Consider the following 21,507-nt stretch of genomic DNA (forward strand, 5'->3'; position numbering starts at 1 on the left):
TTGTTAAGTCATGCATTGAGTGTAAGTGTAGGGTTAGTCCAGTACATAAGAAAACATGTTAAGAAAGCTATTTTTACTTTATGATATGCATAATGATCCTAGTTAACATAGTTCGCAGGGGGAGAATCTTTATCTTTACTATTTTCCTTGTATTTCCAGTTTTTCTCTCACATTTTCAAATATTTGTGTCTATTCTCTTAGTCTTAAAAATCGTTTATAAATAAACATCCAGTTGCCTCATGGATGCCACTAAGTCCCTAAAGTCCCCTTTCTTGCTTTAATTTACAGCTCCGTATCCCGCAAGCTACCAATACCTGTGAATATATGATTTTTAGTACTTTGTTTCGATTGAGATTCTTGGAATCAGTTTTGGTTGTCTAAGAAAGACAAAATTGTTGTTACATAGGCTAGAGCGTTTGGAGCGACCCCCTTTGCCTCTGTAGTCAATAGGCTAGGAGGTGGAAAGGTTTGATTGGCTTTGTTAATTACTTAGAAAACTCTTTCCTGGGTGTCACTTTGTTGCACATAGAGGAAAAGAAAATAAGAGAATGGCTCGAAGTACAAAATACGAAGGAGGCGGTGTTAAAACTAGGTTTTTTGCGCGATTTTGAGCTTACATACATTTTTTGAACTATTAGACTACTTCCTAGCGCCCTTTTTTACTTGAATACATTTCTGGTAATAACCTATATATTTTTCTGCTAACTTATTTTCTCTTTTTAAAGTTAGGGTTTGAAGTTTCAGTTTGAATTAGAATAAGAAAGTGCAAATTAGTTTGTTGAATTAATTAAATTAGTGCGGAATAAATCAGCAGTTGTAGAAATTACATTGGCTCTGAAGATGATTGAGTCTGTCTATTCTGGGAAATCCCAGACGGAATAGCAGATGTATATGGAAAAATGTTTTGAGATACAGTGGTCAAAAACTTTTTCTTCGGGCGAACTAAGTTCGCTTATTTTTTAACCGAAGCTCTTGAACCCTGTTTTCGGAAGATGACTCTCGATGAAGTCGGCAGAAAACTGATGTTGAAAGCGTTAACTTCTCTGCATCCCTATGAAGTTTCAAAGCCAGTTCCTGCTCACAGTTTATTACATTTTTTATTTATTTATTATTACCAATAGCGGTAAGCATCAATGCTTGTCGCCTGGAAGTTACCCATTGCGACGCAAAAAGACGTGTTAGTTGACGAGTTTAAGGCAGTCCAGTTATCCGGACTTCCATCGGAGCAGGGAAGAATTGAGGACAAGTGGAACAACATATCCAGGGAGGAAAATATCCGAATTTGTCAGAAGTCGTAAAAAATACTTTGACCATTACACACGGGTCTGCTAGCATTGAGCGGGGTTTATCCCTTTTCGGGCGAATTCTCAGCGAAGGAAGAGCTTCGATGAATGAGAGAGCTTTAAATGCAAAACTGTTTGTGATAGATAGGTTGGGCAGATATTGGGCAGTAAAAAAGTTTTCTTAAAGTGAAAGACGTCACAAATACCAAGGCGCCCAATATCCTGTAGTTTTACTTCCTACTGCAAATAAATGAAAATTAAAGTTGTCTTGCGGAAGAGATTTATAAAACTGACTTAATTACCCTAAATTGTTTGACATTTCATATCATTTCAAAATTAGCAGCAGCAAGGGACTCCGTACGATCATGAGCCTGCACCTCCCAGTCCAACAATGAGCGGCCGTTCTACTCCAAAACATATCCAAGGGCCAACTCATTCACCTCAAAATCACAGAGAGTTTTTGCAGCGATATCACACAGTATGTATATTTTAATCTTGCTCAAGTATATTAAGGTGTTTAGTCTTTATAGGATGATAACGCTAAGCATGCTAGGTTAAAATAATTCTCTGTCAAGTATGTCAAATGTTTTGTTTGCAGTAAAAATAATATTTTACTCTAGGGGATATTGGGTCTGACAAATGCACAATTTGACAACTATCCTCCTGTCGCTGTGAAACCCAATGATTCAAATTTGGCTGTTGAGCTATTGAAGTTAGGAAATATAAAGTTAAGAAAGTTAGGAAAGTAGTGAAGTTAGGAAATATTCAATATATATATATTATATTAAAGTTAGGAAATATAAAAATGTTTCTCCTTTGGTCTTCGAACTTTCTTCCTTTGTTTTTTAATAAATAATTCTTTCAGATAGAAAATCTTTTTTTTTTAATAAATAATTTTTTAAATAGTTTAAGCATTAGACTTAGTATTAATTAAATAAATTAAAAAACAATACGAAATATAGTTTAATGATTTAAAAAAATAATTTCTTTTAAGAAAAGTATTTTTAAAAACGTGTGTGAAGTTCTTTTATTCCGTGGTTTTCAGTTGTCATTTGTACCTTATAGATAACAAATTTTTCGTTTAATCTATCTTAATGGATATATTAATGTAGTTTATAGAGCAAGCTATTTGAAAACAACAACCTAAATAGATTTGATAATATTTTACTTTATTGTCTAGACATGGAACTAGAAAAAGCAGAAAAGTATTGCCTAATTTGTTTCCTCTCCCTTTGATTGCCTGCTTAAAAATCGAATAACTGGCATCATTCTATTTTTTGTTGTTGTTGTATTAATGTAGCTCACAGAAGCTATTCCAGAAAGAGCAACCTAAATAGATCTGAAATTCGTTAATTTTTTTTTTTTTTTTCAATAGCATTGAACAATAGTTTTTTATTTTGCATTTTTTTGTATTTATTCAAAAATACATTGCAGCAGAGACTATGTAGAAACCCAGTTACCTAGGATCATGGAGCTACACCAATAAACAAATACAGAATCTATCACATAAATGATAAACATAAAGTAAATAAAACCAAGGAAATACATAATAGTTAATTTTCTGGCCGGAGACAAAAAATTAAAGAAAATATGAGGGTGAGCCGTCGACCTTGTCTTAAAGTTGAGATGGCATTTTACTATTCAACATTGGTGACATTATGAAAAAGACAGTTCTCTGTTCCTCGAGTGGTGTCGCTCTGGTAGTGTTCACAACATATCTTTAAAGGGATTTGGTTCCATGTGGGTATCTATTATACTGAAAGATTTATAGAAAAGTGTAAAATTAAATGAATATCTTAATTTTTTTTTAATTTGTCAAGTACATGTACATGTTGGTTCATATTCAATATTGAACTGATTTGCATACCTATTCAATATCGAACACGCATGGTATTTGCCTCCATATCGGGATTTATGATATAGTCAGACTTATGGAAAAGGGTACAATTAAAGGAATATCTCTATTATTTTGTTGAATCTGGGCAGTAAATGTACTTTTTTGGTCATATTCAGTATCGAACTGATTTCTAGATCGATTGAATACCGAGCACGTACAAAATTTGCGTGCACATGGGATCTATGATGTTGTCATATTTATGGAAAAGTATACAATTAAAGGATTTTTTTTTTTTTTTAATCTGGGCACTGTAAGTACCTGTTAGGTTAATTCATTATCGAACTGACTTCTAAATCGATTCAATATCGAACACGCAAGGAATTTGCGTCCACATGAGGATCTATGATGTTGTCAGATTTATGGAAAAGGACACAATTAAAGGAATATATTATTTTTCTGTAATCTGGGCAGCATGGGTACCTGTAAGGTCGTGTTTAGTATTGAACTGATTTCTAGATCGATTCAATATGGAACACGCACGGGATTAGCGTCCACGTGGGGATCTATGATATTGTCAGCTTTATGGGAAAGGGTACAAGTTAAAGGAACATCCTTATTATTTTTTTGAATCTGGGCGGCATAGGTATCTATTAGTTTATGTTCAGTATCGAACTGATATCTAGATCGATTCAACATCGAACGCGCAAGGGATTTGACTCCACGTGGACATATATGATGTCAGAATTATGGGAAAAGGAAACAAATTATAGGAATATCTTTATTTTTTTTTTTTTTTTGATTTGGTTACCCTTTAGGTCATATTCAATATCAACTTGATTTCTGTTTCCATTTATGTTGAGCACGCAAGGGATTGGTCTCCAAATTGAGATATATAATGTTGCCAGATTTATGGAAAAGCGTACAATTAAGGGAATATTTTGATTTATTTTTTGGAATTAGGACAGTATAAGGTGCCTGTTAAGTCATATTCAATTTCGAACTGTAGAAATTTTTATAAGAAAATTTCAGTTGGATATCAGTAAGATTTCTCGCATTCTTTTTATGTATTATATAAATAGTACGGGCCAAGAGGTAATGCGGATTAGGAGATTTTTTTCTAGGAGGGAAGGGGCTTAAGCCAAGAAAAGTACTTTTTGAAGTTATTTTAATTTTTTCATTTTTGTGGGAGACGGAAATTTGGGTCAATCTTGAGATGAAGGGGGAGAGGGGTGGGGGGTATTTTTCCCAAGTTCCGTCTAAGAATCTTTAACATACCTCACTTCTTCTCACAATATTTAATTTATTGTCTTGATATGGAACTCATTCCTGTAGTTAAACAAAATACAATATTATAATAATTCGATATTATAATAATGAAAGAAATATATTATAACAACAAATTTAAAGAAAAAAAATCAGATATATTATAATGGATATATTGTAATAATAAGGAATAGAACAATATAAAAGAAATAGGATATTTGCCTCTAAAAAAAAATGATGGGTCTTTGCTTTTCATGAATTCTTAAATTATCGTGGAAATGCACATGCGAGTCAATAGCCCTGTCTTTTAGTTCATTATTCACCTTATTGCAAGCATTTGTATATAGCTTTGCTTTAGGAAAAAGGCTGTATTGCAGCTTCTAGCAACAAGTCAAAGAACTTAGAAAGAGTTTAATGAAACAAGTATTTTTTCCAATGGACTGGCAGTATGCTACTATTTATCATTACTTTTATTCATAAGGGTTGCAGCTTCGGTTTTCGAAAATAAATTAAACTTGAAGTTTGAATATGTTCAAGGTTTTCAGCAAGTTCTTTTAACTCAATTGCGAGATGGCAATTATCATACGAAAACAGTGTGTTATTCTTCAAACACGAGTCCCTGTCAATAGATCTTTAATAAGAGATATAAAGCTGTGAATAGTTTCGTTTTATTTTACTTTTTTTTTGGGGAGGGGGGGGGGTAAGATACGACCTTTTAGTGCAACGATGACGTTACGGAAGGGCTTAAGCATGAGCACGGCTTCTTTAGATTTCTTTTCTATCATTCTGAATCTTCTTAAATTTGTTTTCACTTCTTGTTTGACGATTATCTTATTACAAATTCCAAATCATTCTTTCCTCTTAGTGTCAGTATCTTTCTTCTTCACGGTTACATTATTAGGAACTTTAGCATCAGCATGGTCTTTTTGCTCTGTTTTTGAGTAAAATCAGTCTTTTGTTGGTGGTTTTGAATTTTTATAACACTTCGTTTGTGGTCATTCTTTTAAAACAAGTTTTTTACTTCCAATGTTTTTATCAAACGAAAACTTTAATTTTAGCACTGATTTAAAATGATTTATCCTAATTATTTAGCTTATTAAGTCAAAATTTTGCTCAATTTGCTCAAAAATGCACAATCTCTAATTTTGTCCCATCATCAATCTCAGATTTCGCTCAATCTCGAATTTTGCTTTAAAAAAAGAAATATAAAAGCTCAATCTCCAATCTCGTCCCATGGTCAATCTCAAAATCAAAAGAAGAAACGTTACAGACTGGTAAAATACCGTTGAAATTTCCATATATGATTTATCCTGTTTAATTCTAATACTTATATCGTTCTTGATATAACAGATGACATTATGTCCATAACTTACATTTTTTTCTTCATTGTGTCTGAACGGTTGCCGCTTTTCTCTTTTATTTTATACTAATGTCTATGCCTTGGCTTGGTAATTTTTCTCTTAAAAGCTTAGGCTACTTTGCAGCTGAAGTGAGAGGTGGTGCATGGTGTTAACGGAAATGGATTTTTTCAACTTAATTTTTGTTTTTATTGTATTTAGGGTTAAAAAAATCTTGCTGCAACCAAGGCTTCTGCTTTTGTGTTTTGTTTTCTACTAGCGGTATAAAAAAAATATGTGTCCACTATATACAGGAGAAGTGGAGTAACACAAAGAAAAGAAAAACATAGGACAAAACTGAAAAAGTCAGTACATGATTTTTTTTATTAATATTATCTTTTGAAAACATATAAAATATGTTTTATACAAAAACATATTTTACATTATACAAAAAATACATTTATAGAAATATAAAATATATCTTTTTAAGATATTTTTATGTTTATTTCTGGTTCATTTTATAATTGTCCCTGTAAAGTCTGATATTGATCCGTGGAATGTATAAAGATATGAGGCTTCTGCTTTTGTGTTTTGTTTTCCTTGTTTCACTTTGCTTTCCAGGCTTCGTCAACGTATCCCTCTCAAATGTTCTATCATTCACAACAAGATATACTGAATCACATGCACGCTGCCAATCACACATATGCCAATATGCAACAGGTACAATTGCTTTTACAATCAAACATTTCTTCTTGTTTCCCCTTTCTCATTTTCTGAAAGTTCATTATTTGTAGATATCATCTTGATATTGTTGTATGCAGGCATATACATAGGAAGGTACTTTTGGCCGATTTCCACTTTTTCCCCCTGAAATTTTGAGACCAATATTTATTGGCGACCGTAATATCCTCTGCATAATTCACCTTTTTTTGTTGGGTTCATTTTAAGTCGTACCCCCCCCCCCCCCCCTCCCTACATAGATTCTTCGGTATATGCCTGGTTGTACATGTTTGTGTCGTCTTTTTTTTTCTTATTCACATTACTCTTGCTTTTACAAAGGGTAAATTTCTTTCTTCTTATTTTCCTGTCACTCTTCTTAAAATTTAATGGTGATAGGTATTAAGGTAAGTTATATCTGTTTCTTTCTTCAACAGGATATAATCGAGACTTGGATATTTTTTTTCTGTAGTTCTCTTTTCTAGCTAAATTCTCTAGTTATTTGTATTCTTTTTCAGCCTAATCTAACAAACTTTGAAATCACTTTGAATTTCATATCCAGTTATCCTATATTCATATTTATCTTATTTCTTACCTACTTATATTTATCTCATATTAATTTATTTCTTATATAATTATCCGAGTGATAGATCATAAGAAAACGAGAGGAATGTAAAGAAAGAGGAGAAATATTTAGAATATGAAGTAAGAAGATGTGAAGTGGAGGCTGTGGATAAAATTGCTGATTATCTGGAAGATGCAGCCTCAAACCATTCTATTCACCCTCATTTTATTTCCTAGTGTTAGAAGTAACGGCAAAAATGAAACATAAAGTAAAGTGTTAACCGTAAAGCGTAAACTGTAAAGTCGTAAACTCGAGCTTTTTTTTCAAATCTTTCAAATTCCTTAAATAGGAATAGCATTCATATGTTTCATGAAAGAGCACCAATCTTTGTAAGTAGTGCATTTTAAAGCCAAAACGTCGTTCTTGTCATTACAATGTCTTTTGAATCCAGATATATTTTGAATCACCAAGTTACTAAAATTTAGCTTGAACCGAAAGGAGTGTAAAGAATTGCCAAAAATATAAAAGAATGCCAAAATTACAAAAATGATTTTTTAAGCCAATGTCTCCTAAATAAATAAAAAAAACTTATAAATCAAATAAAAAATGCCCAAATTACCAGAATGCCTTTTAAACAAAAAGATATATAAAAATTGACAGATATAAAAAAATTACCCAAATGGTATTTGAACCAGAAGAAATATAAAAATTACCAAATGCGAAAATTCCAAAATGACCAAATTCCATTCTGAACCAAAAGAAAGATAAAAATTACTAAAAAAATAGATAATAATAATAATGGCCATAGTGTCATTTGAATCAAGTAGTCTAAAATCTAAAGTTACTTGTAAGTTCAAATGTGTATTTGGGTTAACTTCCTTTAGGTGTGCCAAAAACACGTTCTAGATTCTTAAAAGAAGAAAAAAGCTGGAAAAACATATATGGAAAGAATTTGTCGCTGATTTCAGATTAATAATAATCTTTAGTTTCTGATATCTTTTTTTTCAAACGTATGGGAAACGAGAAAAGAAAAAAAAAACCACCATAGTATAGGGACTAAACAAAAAGCAATCGGTACCATAGAAAAACTACAAAAAATTCCTATTACCAAAACCGATATGTACGATGGAAATACCTATTGGTTTTTCAGGTATGTCCCTTGCGTCTGGGCTAGTCTTAGTAACAAAAGACAAACTCGCAAAGTTCACGAAAATTATGAAATCCTACATTGGTCGTATAATGTATTGTATATCTCAGAAGCATACAACTGGAAGCATGGGATTCTAAAATAATACTTCTAAAAAATCGTTGTTGTTTTTTGGCCGATTCCAGGAGAATACTTGTGCATTTTGAAGTATCTTGTTTCGCTCCGTCTTACTCTTGTCCTTACTTATTCTCAGTGAATTGATAATTTCATCCTGTCTCAATCGTACCTATTCCTCACTCAACTTGTTTGTAAGACCATCCTAAAGAGTAGTCTACCACTGATCTCTTTTACATGTCTAATTTGTCTAAGCAGCTCTTTTATTTTGCACGTACTGATTGGGCTGGAAACAGGTCTCTATTAAGGAGTTTTATGCATATCTAATTATCCTTTTATAATTTTGCAGCAATACTAGGAGTGATGAGCCAGAGTGGCTTACATGCCAGGATGAAAGTTTGATGCTTTTACCAATTGTGATTGTCATAAAAATGTATTTATGGTCAGATGATAAAAATGATGTTAAAATTAAATATAAAGGTATAATATTATTCAAGATGCTAAAAGCATATTTATAAATTCATTATAAAATAATGAGCAGATTTTCTTTTCATGTCAAGTTTTTGGTGTAGAACTTGGTGCTTCTGCGTAGCGTGATCAGATCAAAATTCCCGTAAGCTATTCTCAGCCGTTTTTCACTATATAAGTTTTTTTTAGATTGCTGAAGAAGCAGCATATTTAAGTCGTCAAAGTTCAACATTGCCGCCCCATTTAGGTGCATCAGGTCTTTATTCAAATATATCTAGTCCAGTTGGTGATTTCAGTGAACGGTTTAAGCCTATTGGTAGTCCACCACTGCCGAGATCCAATCGTTTTGAGCGACCTCTTCCACAACCTTTACTAGATATCCAAAGGTACTTTTTTTTTCATTCATTTGGTCTATTCTATCTTGAGGCCCATTCACAATTATCGAGATTTAGCTAGCGATGCTTTAAGTCAATTAGATTTTCCTTAGGATTTTCTGATTGGCTGAAAATTTCTATGGAAAATTCTGATTGGCTCAAATTGGTGATGGCTAAACCTTGGTATTAGTAAATATCATTGTGAATGAGTCTTTGGGAGACTAGTAAAAGTGTAATCCTCACCTAGGATAGACTTGAAATCAGCACATGCTGTGGCTAAAGTGAATCGTGTTCTGACTAACATCTTTTGAGGCAAATATTGACAAGATTAAGTGGCAAATGAAAGATGATAAATTGATGGTAAAGATGATTGAAAAACTTTATTAAATACCCAGACCTCCTTGTTTTTATGCTTGATCTTTTAATTCCCTGTAGCTTGAAGCGCATTCTCAGTGAGATTTAGCTAGCGACATAATCCGATTTTTATAGAATTTTTTGATTTTCGGAAAAATTCCAGTTCGCTCAAATTGCTGCTAAGTAAATCTTAGCAGCAATCTCATTGCTAATGGGCATTCGGGAAATTAGTAGCCGTGTAAGCCTCGACTAGGACAGACTTAATATCAGCACATATAGGGCTACTGGTTAAAGAAAATGTGTCCTGACTAACAGTTTTTTAGTCAAATATGCGAGATGAAAATGTAGATTCGAGATGAAAAGGTAGGGCTTAAGAACAACCAGTGTCACTGACAGTATAGTGGCTTCGACTTCAGTAGCATTAAAGCTGGAATCAGTTAGTGAAAATGAATCAACCTTTTTTTGTTTTCCGAGAATTGGTTTGAGTCAAACTGTTCAAGGTAGGCCTAGGATAGCTAGGAACAATTTTAATAGGTAAAGTAGTCTTGTTGACTTTAAATTGGCAGGCCTTCTAGTGACAGAATCCCATTTACTTTACCCTCCCTTTTTATTTTATAAGATCTTAAGAGAAAATTATGCAATAAGAGCATTGGTTTTGGGTACTGGGGCATTTATAGTATTACATTAAATATATGTTTCTCGTCCGCTTTAAGATTTACGATGAACCAAACGATGCCTACGAAGGTGACCAACAGTGACAAAACCAAAAAAGACGCCGATTTTCCGCCGACCGAAATCCACAGAAAAAAAATCCGTAGATATTTGCATCCTACATGTAATCAACAAAGCACTGTCAAAGACAACCGAAATACGGAAAAATAAATAACCAGCAAAGAATTAAAACAATTTGTAAAAAAAAAGAACTCAAGAAGATAAACCCGAATTAAGACAGAAGTTAAGATCAAAAAATAAATAAATGCACCAGCAAATAGCAATATAAATCAAGAGTAAACTTGATTTAGTCTTGTTCAATCCAGAACGTAACTGAAATTTTGTATATTTCCAAACACGTGAATCATATTTAATTTTTTTTAAATAACGATACCATCTTTTTTTATTTTTTTTTTGTTCTTTTATTTAGTGGTTCAAATGTGTAGCTCAAATTTTCTATCTGCAAAAAAATAGTTGAGTAACTCTTGTTCAACCCAGGCCCTGACTGATATCTTGTATATTTCCAAATATATGAATCACATTTGGTTTTTATATTGAGGTTTTCATCTTGATTTGGTTGTCATTTCTTAATCTTAATTTTATTTTATTTTACAGTTTTTCATCTTCCTCAATTATTTTTGTATTTGTATATAGCTTTTAGCTTCCTGTTTTTTTTTTTTTTCTTCTGAGAACGTCTTGTTGGTTGTGCAGACACATTTTCTGCGGAATGTTTTCTCATGTAAATCTCACTTTACCTAGGTCACGCTTCTCTATTTCTAGTTTAATTTTTTGTTGTTGCTTTTTTTTGTATGTGTGTGTTGGGTTTGACACTTTGGGGTTTGACCTGTAATTGTATGCATTTGGTGGAAAAACAAAATTCAAAATATGTTGAAACCGTTAAAGGATCAAATAGGATCAGTCAATCGGAATGTTTTGCTTAAAGGAAGAAACATATATTGCTATAAATCGATGTTCGGCAAAAATATCACTTAGTGCATCTTGAATTACTGAATTGCGAGACCAGCCCTCTTGTAAAAACTGAAGTAAATAGACAGAGACGAAATAGTATGGGTGTTAGATGATAATTTCACACATTTAAGCCCTATCTACAAAAATAAAAAGCAAAATTTTTGAGATTTGTCTTGTTTTTCTTCTGTTTTTTTTTTTGCTTTGCTTTTCGCTGGATTTATTGAATTGATCCAGAGACTCTGGAATGTCAAAAGAGGGCTTGCCTGAACAAAAATTGATATGTCACAGCTTAGAGGTGTTTTCTGCCATTTTGTGGCACAAAAAACAATTTTGCCCCAAAGAAGCCCAAATGATATTGAGGTAGCCAATGCCACCCCATTGGCGTGTTTGATCCTAAAGATACACAAAGTCAATACAAATAAACAGTGAACCCAGACAATTATATTTAATCTTCATTTGCGTAAATTGATTCACCTGAGCCGTCATAAATTATGTACAGACATATATAGCTGCGCATCAAATACTAGAGAGGTGAGGAGGTTCAGTGGATCTTTCTATGGGTAGGGGGAGGTGCTTATGTTTCGAAGGCGCATTCTTAAGTACAAATTTTTAAGCACATTAAGAGGTCCTTCGATAAATATGTCTGTTTTGCCGAAATATTTTAAATGTAATAAAAAATCATATTCATATGCATACCTGTACAGAAGAAGGAGCATACCTGCAATACCTGCACAATTCTTATACAAAAAGATTCATTCTTAGAACTCTTGGAATTCGTGAAAGTGATGACCTTAAGGATCATTGTTTGATACTTCAGACCCTCCTCTTCCCCTCATTCTTAAGTTTTAACGGGGTGATTATCATTCTCGGTAAGTTATCGTCTGAATATTAAAAATTTAACGCAAACAACAAGGGTTGAGATGATGGTGATGCCCCTTACATTTAAGAGACGGATGAAACAGCTCATTAAAACAAATTGTCAGTAAAGAGCAACTCAAGCTTCATGAGAGGTGCTTCGGATGAATAGGATGGGTGATCAAATGGGTATGGTTTTTCCTTCTGAATCATTTCGTCTGAAAGAATTTATGTATGTATAAATGTAATTTGGAATGCGCAATTTAGACGATAAGGGGATGGAAGGTCCTTTCCTATTGTGAAAACAGTTTTTAATGAAATTTGTTGACGGAAATTTGTAGAAAATTTTGGTCTTTGACGTCAAAGCATTATGATAAAGAGTTAAACTTTTGAATTGTGGTTCCTCCTACACTGTAACTTATCTATCAGTAGATTCATTAGATTTCAGATCTGTCTATTCATTGGGCTGGAATAATGATATTTCATAAAACTTTCATGGATAACGACCTAAGCTTGCTTAGAAAACAGAAAAAAAAATTCATTGTAGAATGTTTCCGACGTTTCTGAATAATAATAAAAGTCGTTCAGGATCCAATTGAATCTTGCTCGGCGAATCGTACAAATAACGTCGTCTGACATTGAAACCTTACCTAAAATCCTAATTGTATAGAGCGAAGCTTGATTCCTTTATTTTGGAAATTTCAATTTTATTCTGAAAACAAACGCGCTTTGACGAGTCCCTTTTTTGAAGCATCATTGTCCCAAAGTTGGAATAATTCCTTGGGGCCGAGCAGCTGCTATCCCTCTCATATTTAGGATATTCATAGGTATGGTATTGAAAAAGAATATAAATCAAACATTCTACTCTAAAAAAAGATCAAAACTGAAGATCAACATGAAAAAAAAAAAAAAAAAAAAATTACGCTGTACAAGACTGAGAGTGTGCCCTCTCATTCCACCTTCTCCTTACAAAAAACCGAACCTCCACTCAACCCCTACCGAATACTTCTAGAACAAATGCAAGAGAAAGTTTTTTCGCTTTGCGTTAAGAAAGGATTTATTCGCATTGGTTTTAAAGGCTAACATTTTAGCTCAAATGTTTTGAGAGGTGATTAGTAAATACAGTACCTGTATTTACCTAATGGCTGCATTTGTTGCGCTCTAAAAAGCGATATCACGAAAATGACGAAGGTTCCTTTTAGATTTTGAATTTTAAATTTTCTTAGAAGCCCTACTGACTAATTTTAACATAGTCAAATGCCTAAGCAAACATCAAAAAGTCTAAACTTATGAAAACTAAATATTTGACCCGCTCAATTTTTATTGACGGTGGTTTGAAGATAGATTTTTTGCAAAAATAAATATTTTGTCTCTTCTTGTTATTTTAAATTTGAGGGAAACCTACTTAAACTGTTTTTCTTTTCAGAGCGTCAATGGGTGATAGTTCCAATTCAACCCCTTCACCTATGTCTTCTGTACACAGTAGTCAAGATTCTCTACATTTTAAAGGCTTACATCCCTCACAGAAAAAGAAAGGAATTAAGTCATCTTTAGGTAGATTTTTCAGCAAAAAGGATAAGGTGAGCCAGCTCTACTACGTTGTCTTTATGTCATAATTTATATGACATAGTTTTTTGACATAAACGATATGACATATAATATGACATACTTTTATATTGATAAGACATAATTAAAAAAAATAATAATAATATTCATCAGTACATTCAAATTGTTCGATAACTATTTTCGACTTATCAATTACAAAATTTTTAAGTCTCGATTTTTTCTCTCTTTGTCTGTCAGATCGCAATTAGACTTTGTTTCTCCCTAAATCCGGGGCCAATCTTTATATGCCTACGAATTTTTAGAAAACGAGGAGTCATGAACTTTATTTTTTTAAATCTTAATTGCTGTATGGCTACTTAATTACTTAATTACATTAAATTATCCCCTGTAAAACAATAATAATACCATAAGATGGAAAGATTTGACAATCATTCACCTGTCTTACATGACTTGTAGCTCTCAGTGGGCAGCGTCGCCGGAATAGAAAGAGCCAGACGTCAGTACCGCTAGGCGTCTCCAGAGTCGTCTGTCCTGGGTTAGGATTGAAGTTTCGTTCGGGTCAGTACATTGGATAATTAGTCGACTGTTGATGATGTCCGTCCACTGTGTATGGGGTGTATCTCTCGGGTGTTTCGAGCCGTTTGCAGTTGTTTTGAAGTCAGAATTGACTAGAGGGGGAGGAAGGCAAATTAGATGACTATTCAAAGCGGCGAGCGAGACTCAAGTGGTTCAGATAGGGGTTGCAATTTGAAAGACGGGTGGATCTCCAAGTTCTGTACCCGGTCAAACCATCTAATAGGTTTGATTTGTCGGAGGTGTTACATCTGGCCAGCTTATACCTTCAGTATCTGTATGAGTCTTTGACGAAGTCTCTGACGAGAATCAAGGTGGAATAGTTTTGTACTTTCGAGAGGGGGCTGAGCTGAAGTTCGTGTACAATTGTTCTTAGAAGACGGTATTCGCCTTTGCCGCCCTCGCTGATATGTGCATCTGAATTTCTATTTGAGCAGACAATTGAACCTAGATAAGTGAACTGCTACACTATCTCAATATTTTGACCACGCAATTCCAGAAATTCCAGGAGGTTGAATGGTGCCTTGCCCACAAGCATTATTTTGTTCTTAAACCAGTTTACTTTAGGGCAGGGGTTCCCAACCAATTTTGGGCCATGCCCCACCTAGGTATTTCTAAAATCCTCATGCTCCCCTCTTGTGATATTGTATCTTCGCTTCTAGTATGCTAATCATAGTTCGCAGACTTAAAGTAGAATAGCTATTGCTGCACTTTCGCTATTTAGTTTTTACGTCTTCACTGCAATCCACCATATTGACTAATAATACTAGGCTGTTAAGTGAAGCTATTCATATCTATTGACATTCTCGTTACTTAACACCCCCTCTTCGCCCTCTTATTCCTAGTCTAAGCGACTAGCCTTAGACTAAACCAAGGCCTTAGCCTAGTCTTAACTACCTTTATATAGAAGTGAGTTAACGTCTTGAGTAAGTTTTCTTGCTTAGTGTTTGCCGATTCAATTCAAATTCTTTTTATTTTATTTATGTATATCTAGTCTCATTTGGTTTGAGCCTTGTACTATTCGCGTTTTATTTGTTCCTTTCAGTAAACGTGCTTTTCTACTGAATTAAACATATTGAACACTAACCCACTCTAGCTCTTCACACTTAGGACACAACTTATACTTAGAGTAAAAAGCAGTGGTTCATTTCCTCCCCACGTGACGAATTCCGCTTGTTTGTCATATTTGTTGGAAAATCTGAGAATAGGGACAGGGTTGCCGCCCCGCCAATCCTGTAACAGTCAATCCCCAGACATCCTATGCCGTTGTTCTTAAAATGCCAAAGTCTCTTGATAATCCCATTGCTCGCAAGCAGTTTTTGGATACCATCTGCCCCAACTCAGCCGAAATAAGTGAGCTAAAAAAGGTGAGACAGGACTGGAAATTATTCGTCAAGTCCAAATCTTCTGCTGAAAAGATCGTTGAGAAAATGAAAGTTAGTAAGCCTGAGGTCTCTGCCATGCTCAAAGAGAAAATGTTTATTGCTGTTTTGAAAAAGCTTCCACATAGTATGACCCAGACTGATATAGAATCCCTTGTTCCATGTGCATTAAAAGCAATAGAAATCGGTAGCTTTGAGCGCTCCAAAGTGTTCAAGCTGTATTTCGGGACCAGTAAGGATCTCGAAGACTTTCTTGCAGTCTCAGTCCGAATCGGTTATGAGAAGCTGCCTGCTGAAGAATTCAAATTTCTCCCAAAAAGATGTTATTCGTGCCATAGAGTTGGTCACTTAGCGACTAATTGCGTATTGACGCCTATATGTGGTCGTTGTGGTGCTTCTGATCACACATCCACGAAGGATAATTTGTGCACTAAAGATATGTACTGCATTATATGCAAAAAGAAAGGCCATACATGCTATAACATAAGATGTCCGGCTAATAAAGCGATAATCAATATGAATTCCCTACCAAAATGAATCTAGAACCCGCTTGTGCTAAGCATGCAGTTGCAACGTGGAATTTAAATGGAAATATCCTTAACCGGTCTATTTTTATCGAGGACCTTCTTTCAAGATATGATATTGTGTGTTTGCAGGAACATTTTGCAACCTCTCTCAGCCTTCCGTTATTGAACCTGTCACCAAACCATCAAGTTTTTACAGTTGCAGCCAAGCGTTCTCGCACTCATGGCCGGCCATCTGGTGGCCTTGCGACTTACGTTAGATCCTCTCTATCAACTTCTATGTTTGACTCGGCATTAGACTTTCTCGCTATCAAAATACATGATATTGTTATAGTGAATGTTTACCTCCCTACGGACTATCGTGATGATCGATCAGATAGACAGTTTGCCATAAGTATTGCAAGACTATCCAAATGTATTGATAAAATAAAAAAGCATGGACTTTCGTGTCTGATAACAGGTGACTTTAACTGTGATCTTGAAAACCCTAACGGCAACAACAGTTCAAGTTCTAATCGTGCTAATATGTTACTCGGTATGTTAGGTGATGAATTTATACTCGCGTCTAAGAATAAGAATTTTTCATATATTCATAATTCGGGAAGTATATCAAACCTAGATCATGTTATGCACACTCAATCACTTACACCGAGTGAGGTTCTTGTTTCTGATTCAAATTTTACATCTGACCATTTTCCATTGTTTTTCAATATTGATTTAAATAGTAGTGTTCCGCCTCCTCCTGGAAGGCTCCAGAAGCGTCCTTATTTTGTTTGTGATTGGAAACGTGCGTCTATGAGTTCATTTCAGTCGACTTGTGATGAACTTGTTTCAAAAATCCGCGTTCCTTTTGATCTGCTGATGGTTGGTTCTAAGAACCATCCGGCGGAATCACGAATTCGGTTGAATATTTATTGTGGTGAGCTTGTGCACGCATTACGTCTCGCTGAACAGTCAGCTGTACCATTTAGACGGGTGTGGCCTGGTACCGAAGTACCAGGCTGGTCTGCAAATGTTAATCTTCAAAACGCGTGTAGTTCGGCAAAATTCTGGCTTTCGGTTTGGCGTGAGACTGGATGTCCTCGAGACGGGTGGGTGAATAAGCTTCGAATTCATAGTAAACGTAAATTCGCGAAAGAACTTTCACTACACCGTAGTGCAATTATTCGTTCTTCATCTCAGGCTATCCTTACCCACCCAAATAAACTTTGGTCTTCATTGTTTAAAGAAAGATCTCATGTAACAATGACCTCAATATCTCGAGATAATTGGGTTCAGCATTATAGAAATGAATTTTCGGCTCCTGATATCAAGCTACAAAAAAGCTTCGGTGTGAAACTGGATGATTTCTTCTCACGAAAGCGAGAAGAAAACAGTCTTGGTGTTAAAATTACGAGGTGTTCTATCCGTTCTGCTATTAGAAAACTAAAAAAAAAGAAATCGCGCGGTTGTGATGGTATATCAATTCAGCACCTGCTGTTTTGCACTGAGCTGTTCCTTGAGCACCTTGCCCTGCTTTTTCAAATAATTTTTAACCTAAGAATAGTGCCTGATTCTTTTTCAATAGGAATATTAACACCTGTGCCTAAAAAGGGAAAGCCACTTAGCCAGTGCTCGTCTTTCCGGCCTATAACTGTGGCTACAGTTTTTTGTAAGTTATTTGAGGCACTTATTGTCGATGAACTGCGGTCGAAATGCACAGTCCCAGACCATCAATTCGGTTTTCAGCCTAGTCTTGGTAGTGGTCACGCTCTTTCTGCTCTTGTTTCGGCTTTGATAGATGCTGAGAAAAGCGGTGAGAGCATAGCTCTCGCTGCACATGATGTCAGAAGGGCCTTTGATTCACTAATTCATGAGCAGATTATTTTAGATATGGGCCTAGTAGGTGTTGATCCAAGTATGTTAAACCCTTTATATGATATGTATAAAAATTTAAAAGCTAGGCTTAAGCTACCAATAACACCAAACCTGACAAATAACCTGGTACTCCCCGTTGAAAAAGGTGTAAGGCAGGGTGCATTGACATCACCTACCGCATTTAATAACAGCATCGTTAAACCACAATCTAAGTCAAATCTGACATACATTCTGAGAGGAATTGATCTATCGTTAATAAGCTATGCAGACGATGTACTTAATTTGAGCCGCCTCCTTCACGGTTTAGAGGAGAATTTTATCCAGCTTCAAGTAGAATATGGAAAAATAGGCCTTCAGTTTAACGAAAAGAAATCTGATGTGTTGTTATTTAATGCTAAGCAAGGGTCTGCTGTTGATGTTAGGCTGGGTGGTGCTACTGTTCGGCTTGCCGAACACATAGTTTATTTGGGGATCCCTATTGGTCGGTCTATGCTTGAAACACGTCATCTTTTGCAGAGTCATCTGCAGAAGCGGATCTCTTTAGCGTATAGCCGTGTTGTAGTTTATAAGCGTCAGTTTGATCGGCGGATTTTGGCCCATCTATATAATGCAATGGCACTACCTCATTATCTGTATCTAAGTCCCTTTTGGAGGATTTTCCAAAAGGAAGATAAGAAAAAATTACGGTCTACATATTATAAATATGCAAAGTACCTTTTACGGCTTCCACCATGGACAAGTAACCGTATTGTGACAAGTCGGTATGGGATCATCAACCCTAATGAAGCAATATTAGCCCAGATCGCCAGATATAACTCTAATATTGTTACTCATCCTTGGGCAATTATTTTGAGGCAATAGGTTTTTTATTTTTTGTAGTTAGATACTCATTTGTTTTTTATTTTTCTTGTGTGTTGTGTATTCTTTTGTAGTGAGTTTTTTTTTTTTTTTTTTTTTTTTTTTTTTTATATTTTTTTTTATTTTATTTTTTTTTTTTTTTTTTGATGGGAAATAAATATGCATGTATGTATGTATGTATTCCTGTACAGTGATATTTAAAGTTGTATGTATGCAAAAGCGGTTCAGTGCTTCATCGAATGTTCTTTATAAATTATTCCATTGTTGTGATGTTTCTTTTTTTTTTTTTTTTTTCTCATATTCCTTTTTTTTGTCGTTTTGTCTGTATACTCCGTCTCTGTTTACTTTGTATTGTATGACGGGTTAGAAATAAAATAAATAAATAAATAAAATAAAGCTGTTTCAAATTGAAAAATGAAGTTTTCATGTAAAAAATTTGAGGAAGTTGAAGATTTTTTTCTGGCCAAAGGAAACCCTGATTTTTGTCGACCGAGTCCATAAAAGTAAAAATTGTAATCGATAAAACACGGAAAAGCATAAAGTCGAACTCAGCTTTTGATGTCTAGATCCAAATAGAACGTCAGTGATATCTTCCTTGATCGATCAATTTCTCGAAAATGATAAAGATTTTGTTTTAATTTTGCTAACTTATCCTTTTATTATATCATTCTCAGCAGCAGCACCTTCAACAAATCAAGTCCAAAGAGATTTCAACCCCTGGTAGTGATTATCCGTCTTAAGTACCATAAAGTATCACAGAATTTTGTTAACTTGTCCTTTTTATTATAGCAATCATAGCAGCAGCAACTTCAAAGAATCAAAATTTTGCTAACTCCTTTTTTATAGCGATCGCAGCAGCAGCACCTTCAACAAATCAAATCCAAAGAGATTTCAACCCCTGGTAGTAATTACCAGTCTCAAGTATCACAAGTATCAAACGATTTTGCTCACTCGTTCTTTTTATTATAGCAATCGTAGCAGGAGCAGCAACTTCAACAAATCTAAATTTTGCTAAAATTTCTTTTGTTTACAGCAATCGCAGCAGCAGCAACTTCAACAAATCAAATCCAAAGAGATCTCAACCCCTGGTAGTGATTACCAGTCTCAAGTATCACAAAGTTTTTCCGATTATTCGGACACCGATTATATTTATAATGACGGTATTTACTCCAGTTTTGGAACTCTGGGTCCGAAAGCGGATTTCGATCGAAGAAAAAAGAGAAAGTGAGCTTCCAATACCTTATTTTTTTTATCACCAAATACTCTATTATTTTGTCCTTTTTTCTTTATTTTGTGAACTAGGAAATTTAACGTTGAATTACTTTTCATATATTTCCCCAGTGCGCATGTATATCCCCCTATGCGCATTTATATGCATAAAGTAATTGGAAACTAAGTGGAAATACTATTTTTGAATATTTTAGTAAGGAGTTTTTTTAATCTCTTACAATAGTTTTATTTAGGTACTTCCAAAGACCACACTGCCTTTCCCGTGACGTATAAGTAACAGTTCAATAGGGACAATCCTTTTATTTGACAGTGAAAGAAAACACAAATTTTTGGATATTTTGGTCACATATACAGTGGTCATCAGCAGATCCAGGAATTTTTGTTGTTGTTTCACTGTCAAATTAAAGAAACTGTCCCTATTGTGCAAGTTATTTTTTTTTATTGTTTTGTGCCTTAGTTCTTTTGTGGGAAATTTGAGAATCGAAAAAAAGTGATCGATCGAAAATAAATAAAAGAAATAAAATAGAAATAATTTGCTGCAAAAGTGTAATTTTTTAACTTAAAAAGATTTTTTTTTAATTAAAAAAGTTTTGGAACCAAAGGTAGGTCTTGACTGAAGGAAAAAGAGAGAGAGTAACCTTTATTTCGTTATTTTGTTTCACCAAGTCCGCCAATTATTTTGTGAATAAGTTATTTGAAATAATCCACATAAACAGGGATCTGAGCTGCGAAAACATCTCTAAAAAAATAATCAAGTTATTATTAAATATTATATATTGACACGTCAGTTTGGCAGAGTGGTGCTGGCTGCCTGATCTGTATCGTCTCATGTAGACCGAATCGGTTGAAGATCGGCGGGCGCTGGCTACGCTTCCCAGCAACTGAAAATTTTTATTCTACCTCTTATTTTTTTGAATGCATTTTTTGTTGTAAATATGTTTCCTCGTCATCGAAAACGGTCCCTTATTTTTTTGGCGGGGGGGGGGGGGGAACTCTTGCTTGGAAATTTTATCGAAATTGGAAACGACTCTCTTTTGTTTCTAAGGACGATCATGTTGAATATGTTTTAATACTTATTTCATCACTTTAGATAATTGGTGAAGTATTTTTGTATTTGTATTTTATAAGTCCCTTTTTGGAATTAATTTCTTTGGAATGTATTATCTAATCGTACCATGGTGCAATTATGTATCGAAAATTAGAAAACTCCGAATTAGATCACTATTCATATTTCCTGTTCATTCCTCTTATGTGCACGCATATTCATAAAGTAATTCAAAATTAAATGGAAATAAAGCAATCCTAGACATTTTAATGTTTTTTTTTTTTTATCTCAAAGAATTTGTTATTTTGTGCTGTAATTGTCTAGTTAGAAACACGAGATTAGAGAAAAATTATTTAAATTATTTTGAATACTTACTAAAACTTTGCTTAGAAACGAAAATTATAAAATTGATCTAGTTTTGAAAATTCTGGGACCAAAAGTGGATTTTGACTGAAGCAAAAAGAGAAAGCCAGTTTTC

General features: G+C 34.3%; 1 protein-coding gene across 2 annotated transcripts in view; it reads left to right on the forward strand.

Annotated features, from left to right (window-relative positions):
* LOC136031363 (liprin-alpha-3-like) overlaps positions 1 to 21,507 on the forward strand; it is a 147,690-nt gene that overhangs the window by 92,380 nt on the left and 33,803 nt on the right. The window contains exons 12-16 of one of the 2 annotated variants that reach the window (XM_065710864.1): positions 1,624 to 1,761; positions 6,342 to 6,440; positions 8,921 to 9,117; positions 13,421 to 13,574; positions 19,788 to 19,978. In XM_065710864.1, the coding sequence (XP_065566936.1) occupies positions 1,624 to 1,761; positions 6,342 to 6,440; positions 8,921 to 9,117; positions 13,421 to 13,574; positions 19,788 to 19,978 (779 nt within the window). The remainder of the gene's footprint in view (positions 1 to 1,623; positions 1,762 to 6,341; positions 6,441 to 8,920; positions 9,118 to 13,420; positions 13,575 to 19,787; positions 19,979 to 21,507) is intronic. The other variant, XM_065710866.1, reaches the window with a different exon arrangement.

Source organism: Artemia franciscana, chromosome 9 (assembly GCF_032884065.1).
Source record: "Artemia franciscana chromosome 9, ASM3288406v1, whole genome shotgun sequence".
Lineage (NCBI taxonomy): Eukaryota > Metazoa > Arthropoda > Branchiopoda > Anostraca > Artemiidae > Artemia > Artemia franciscana.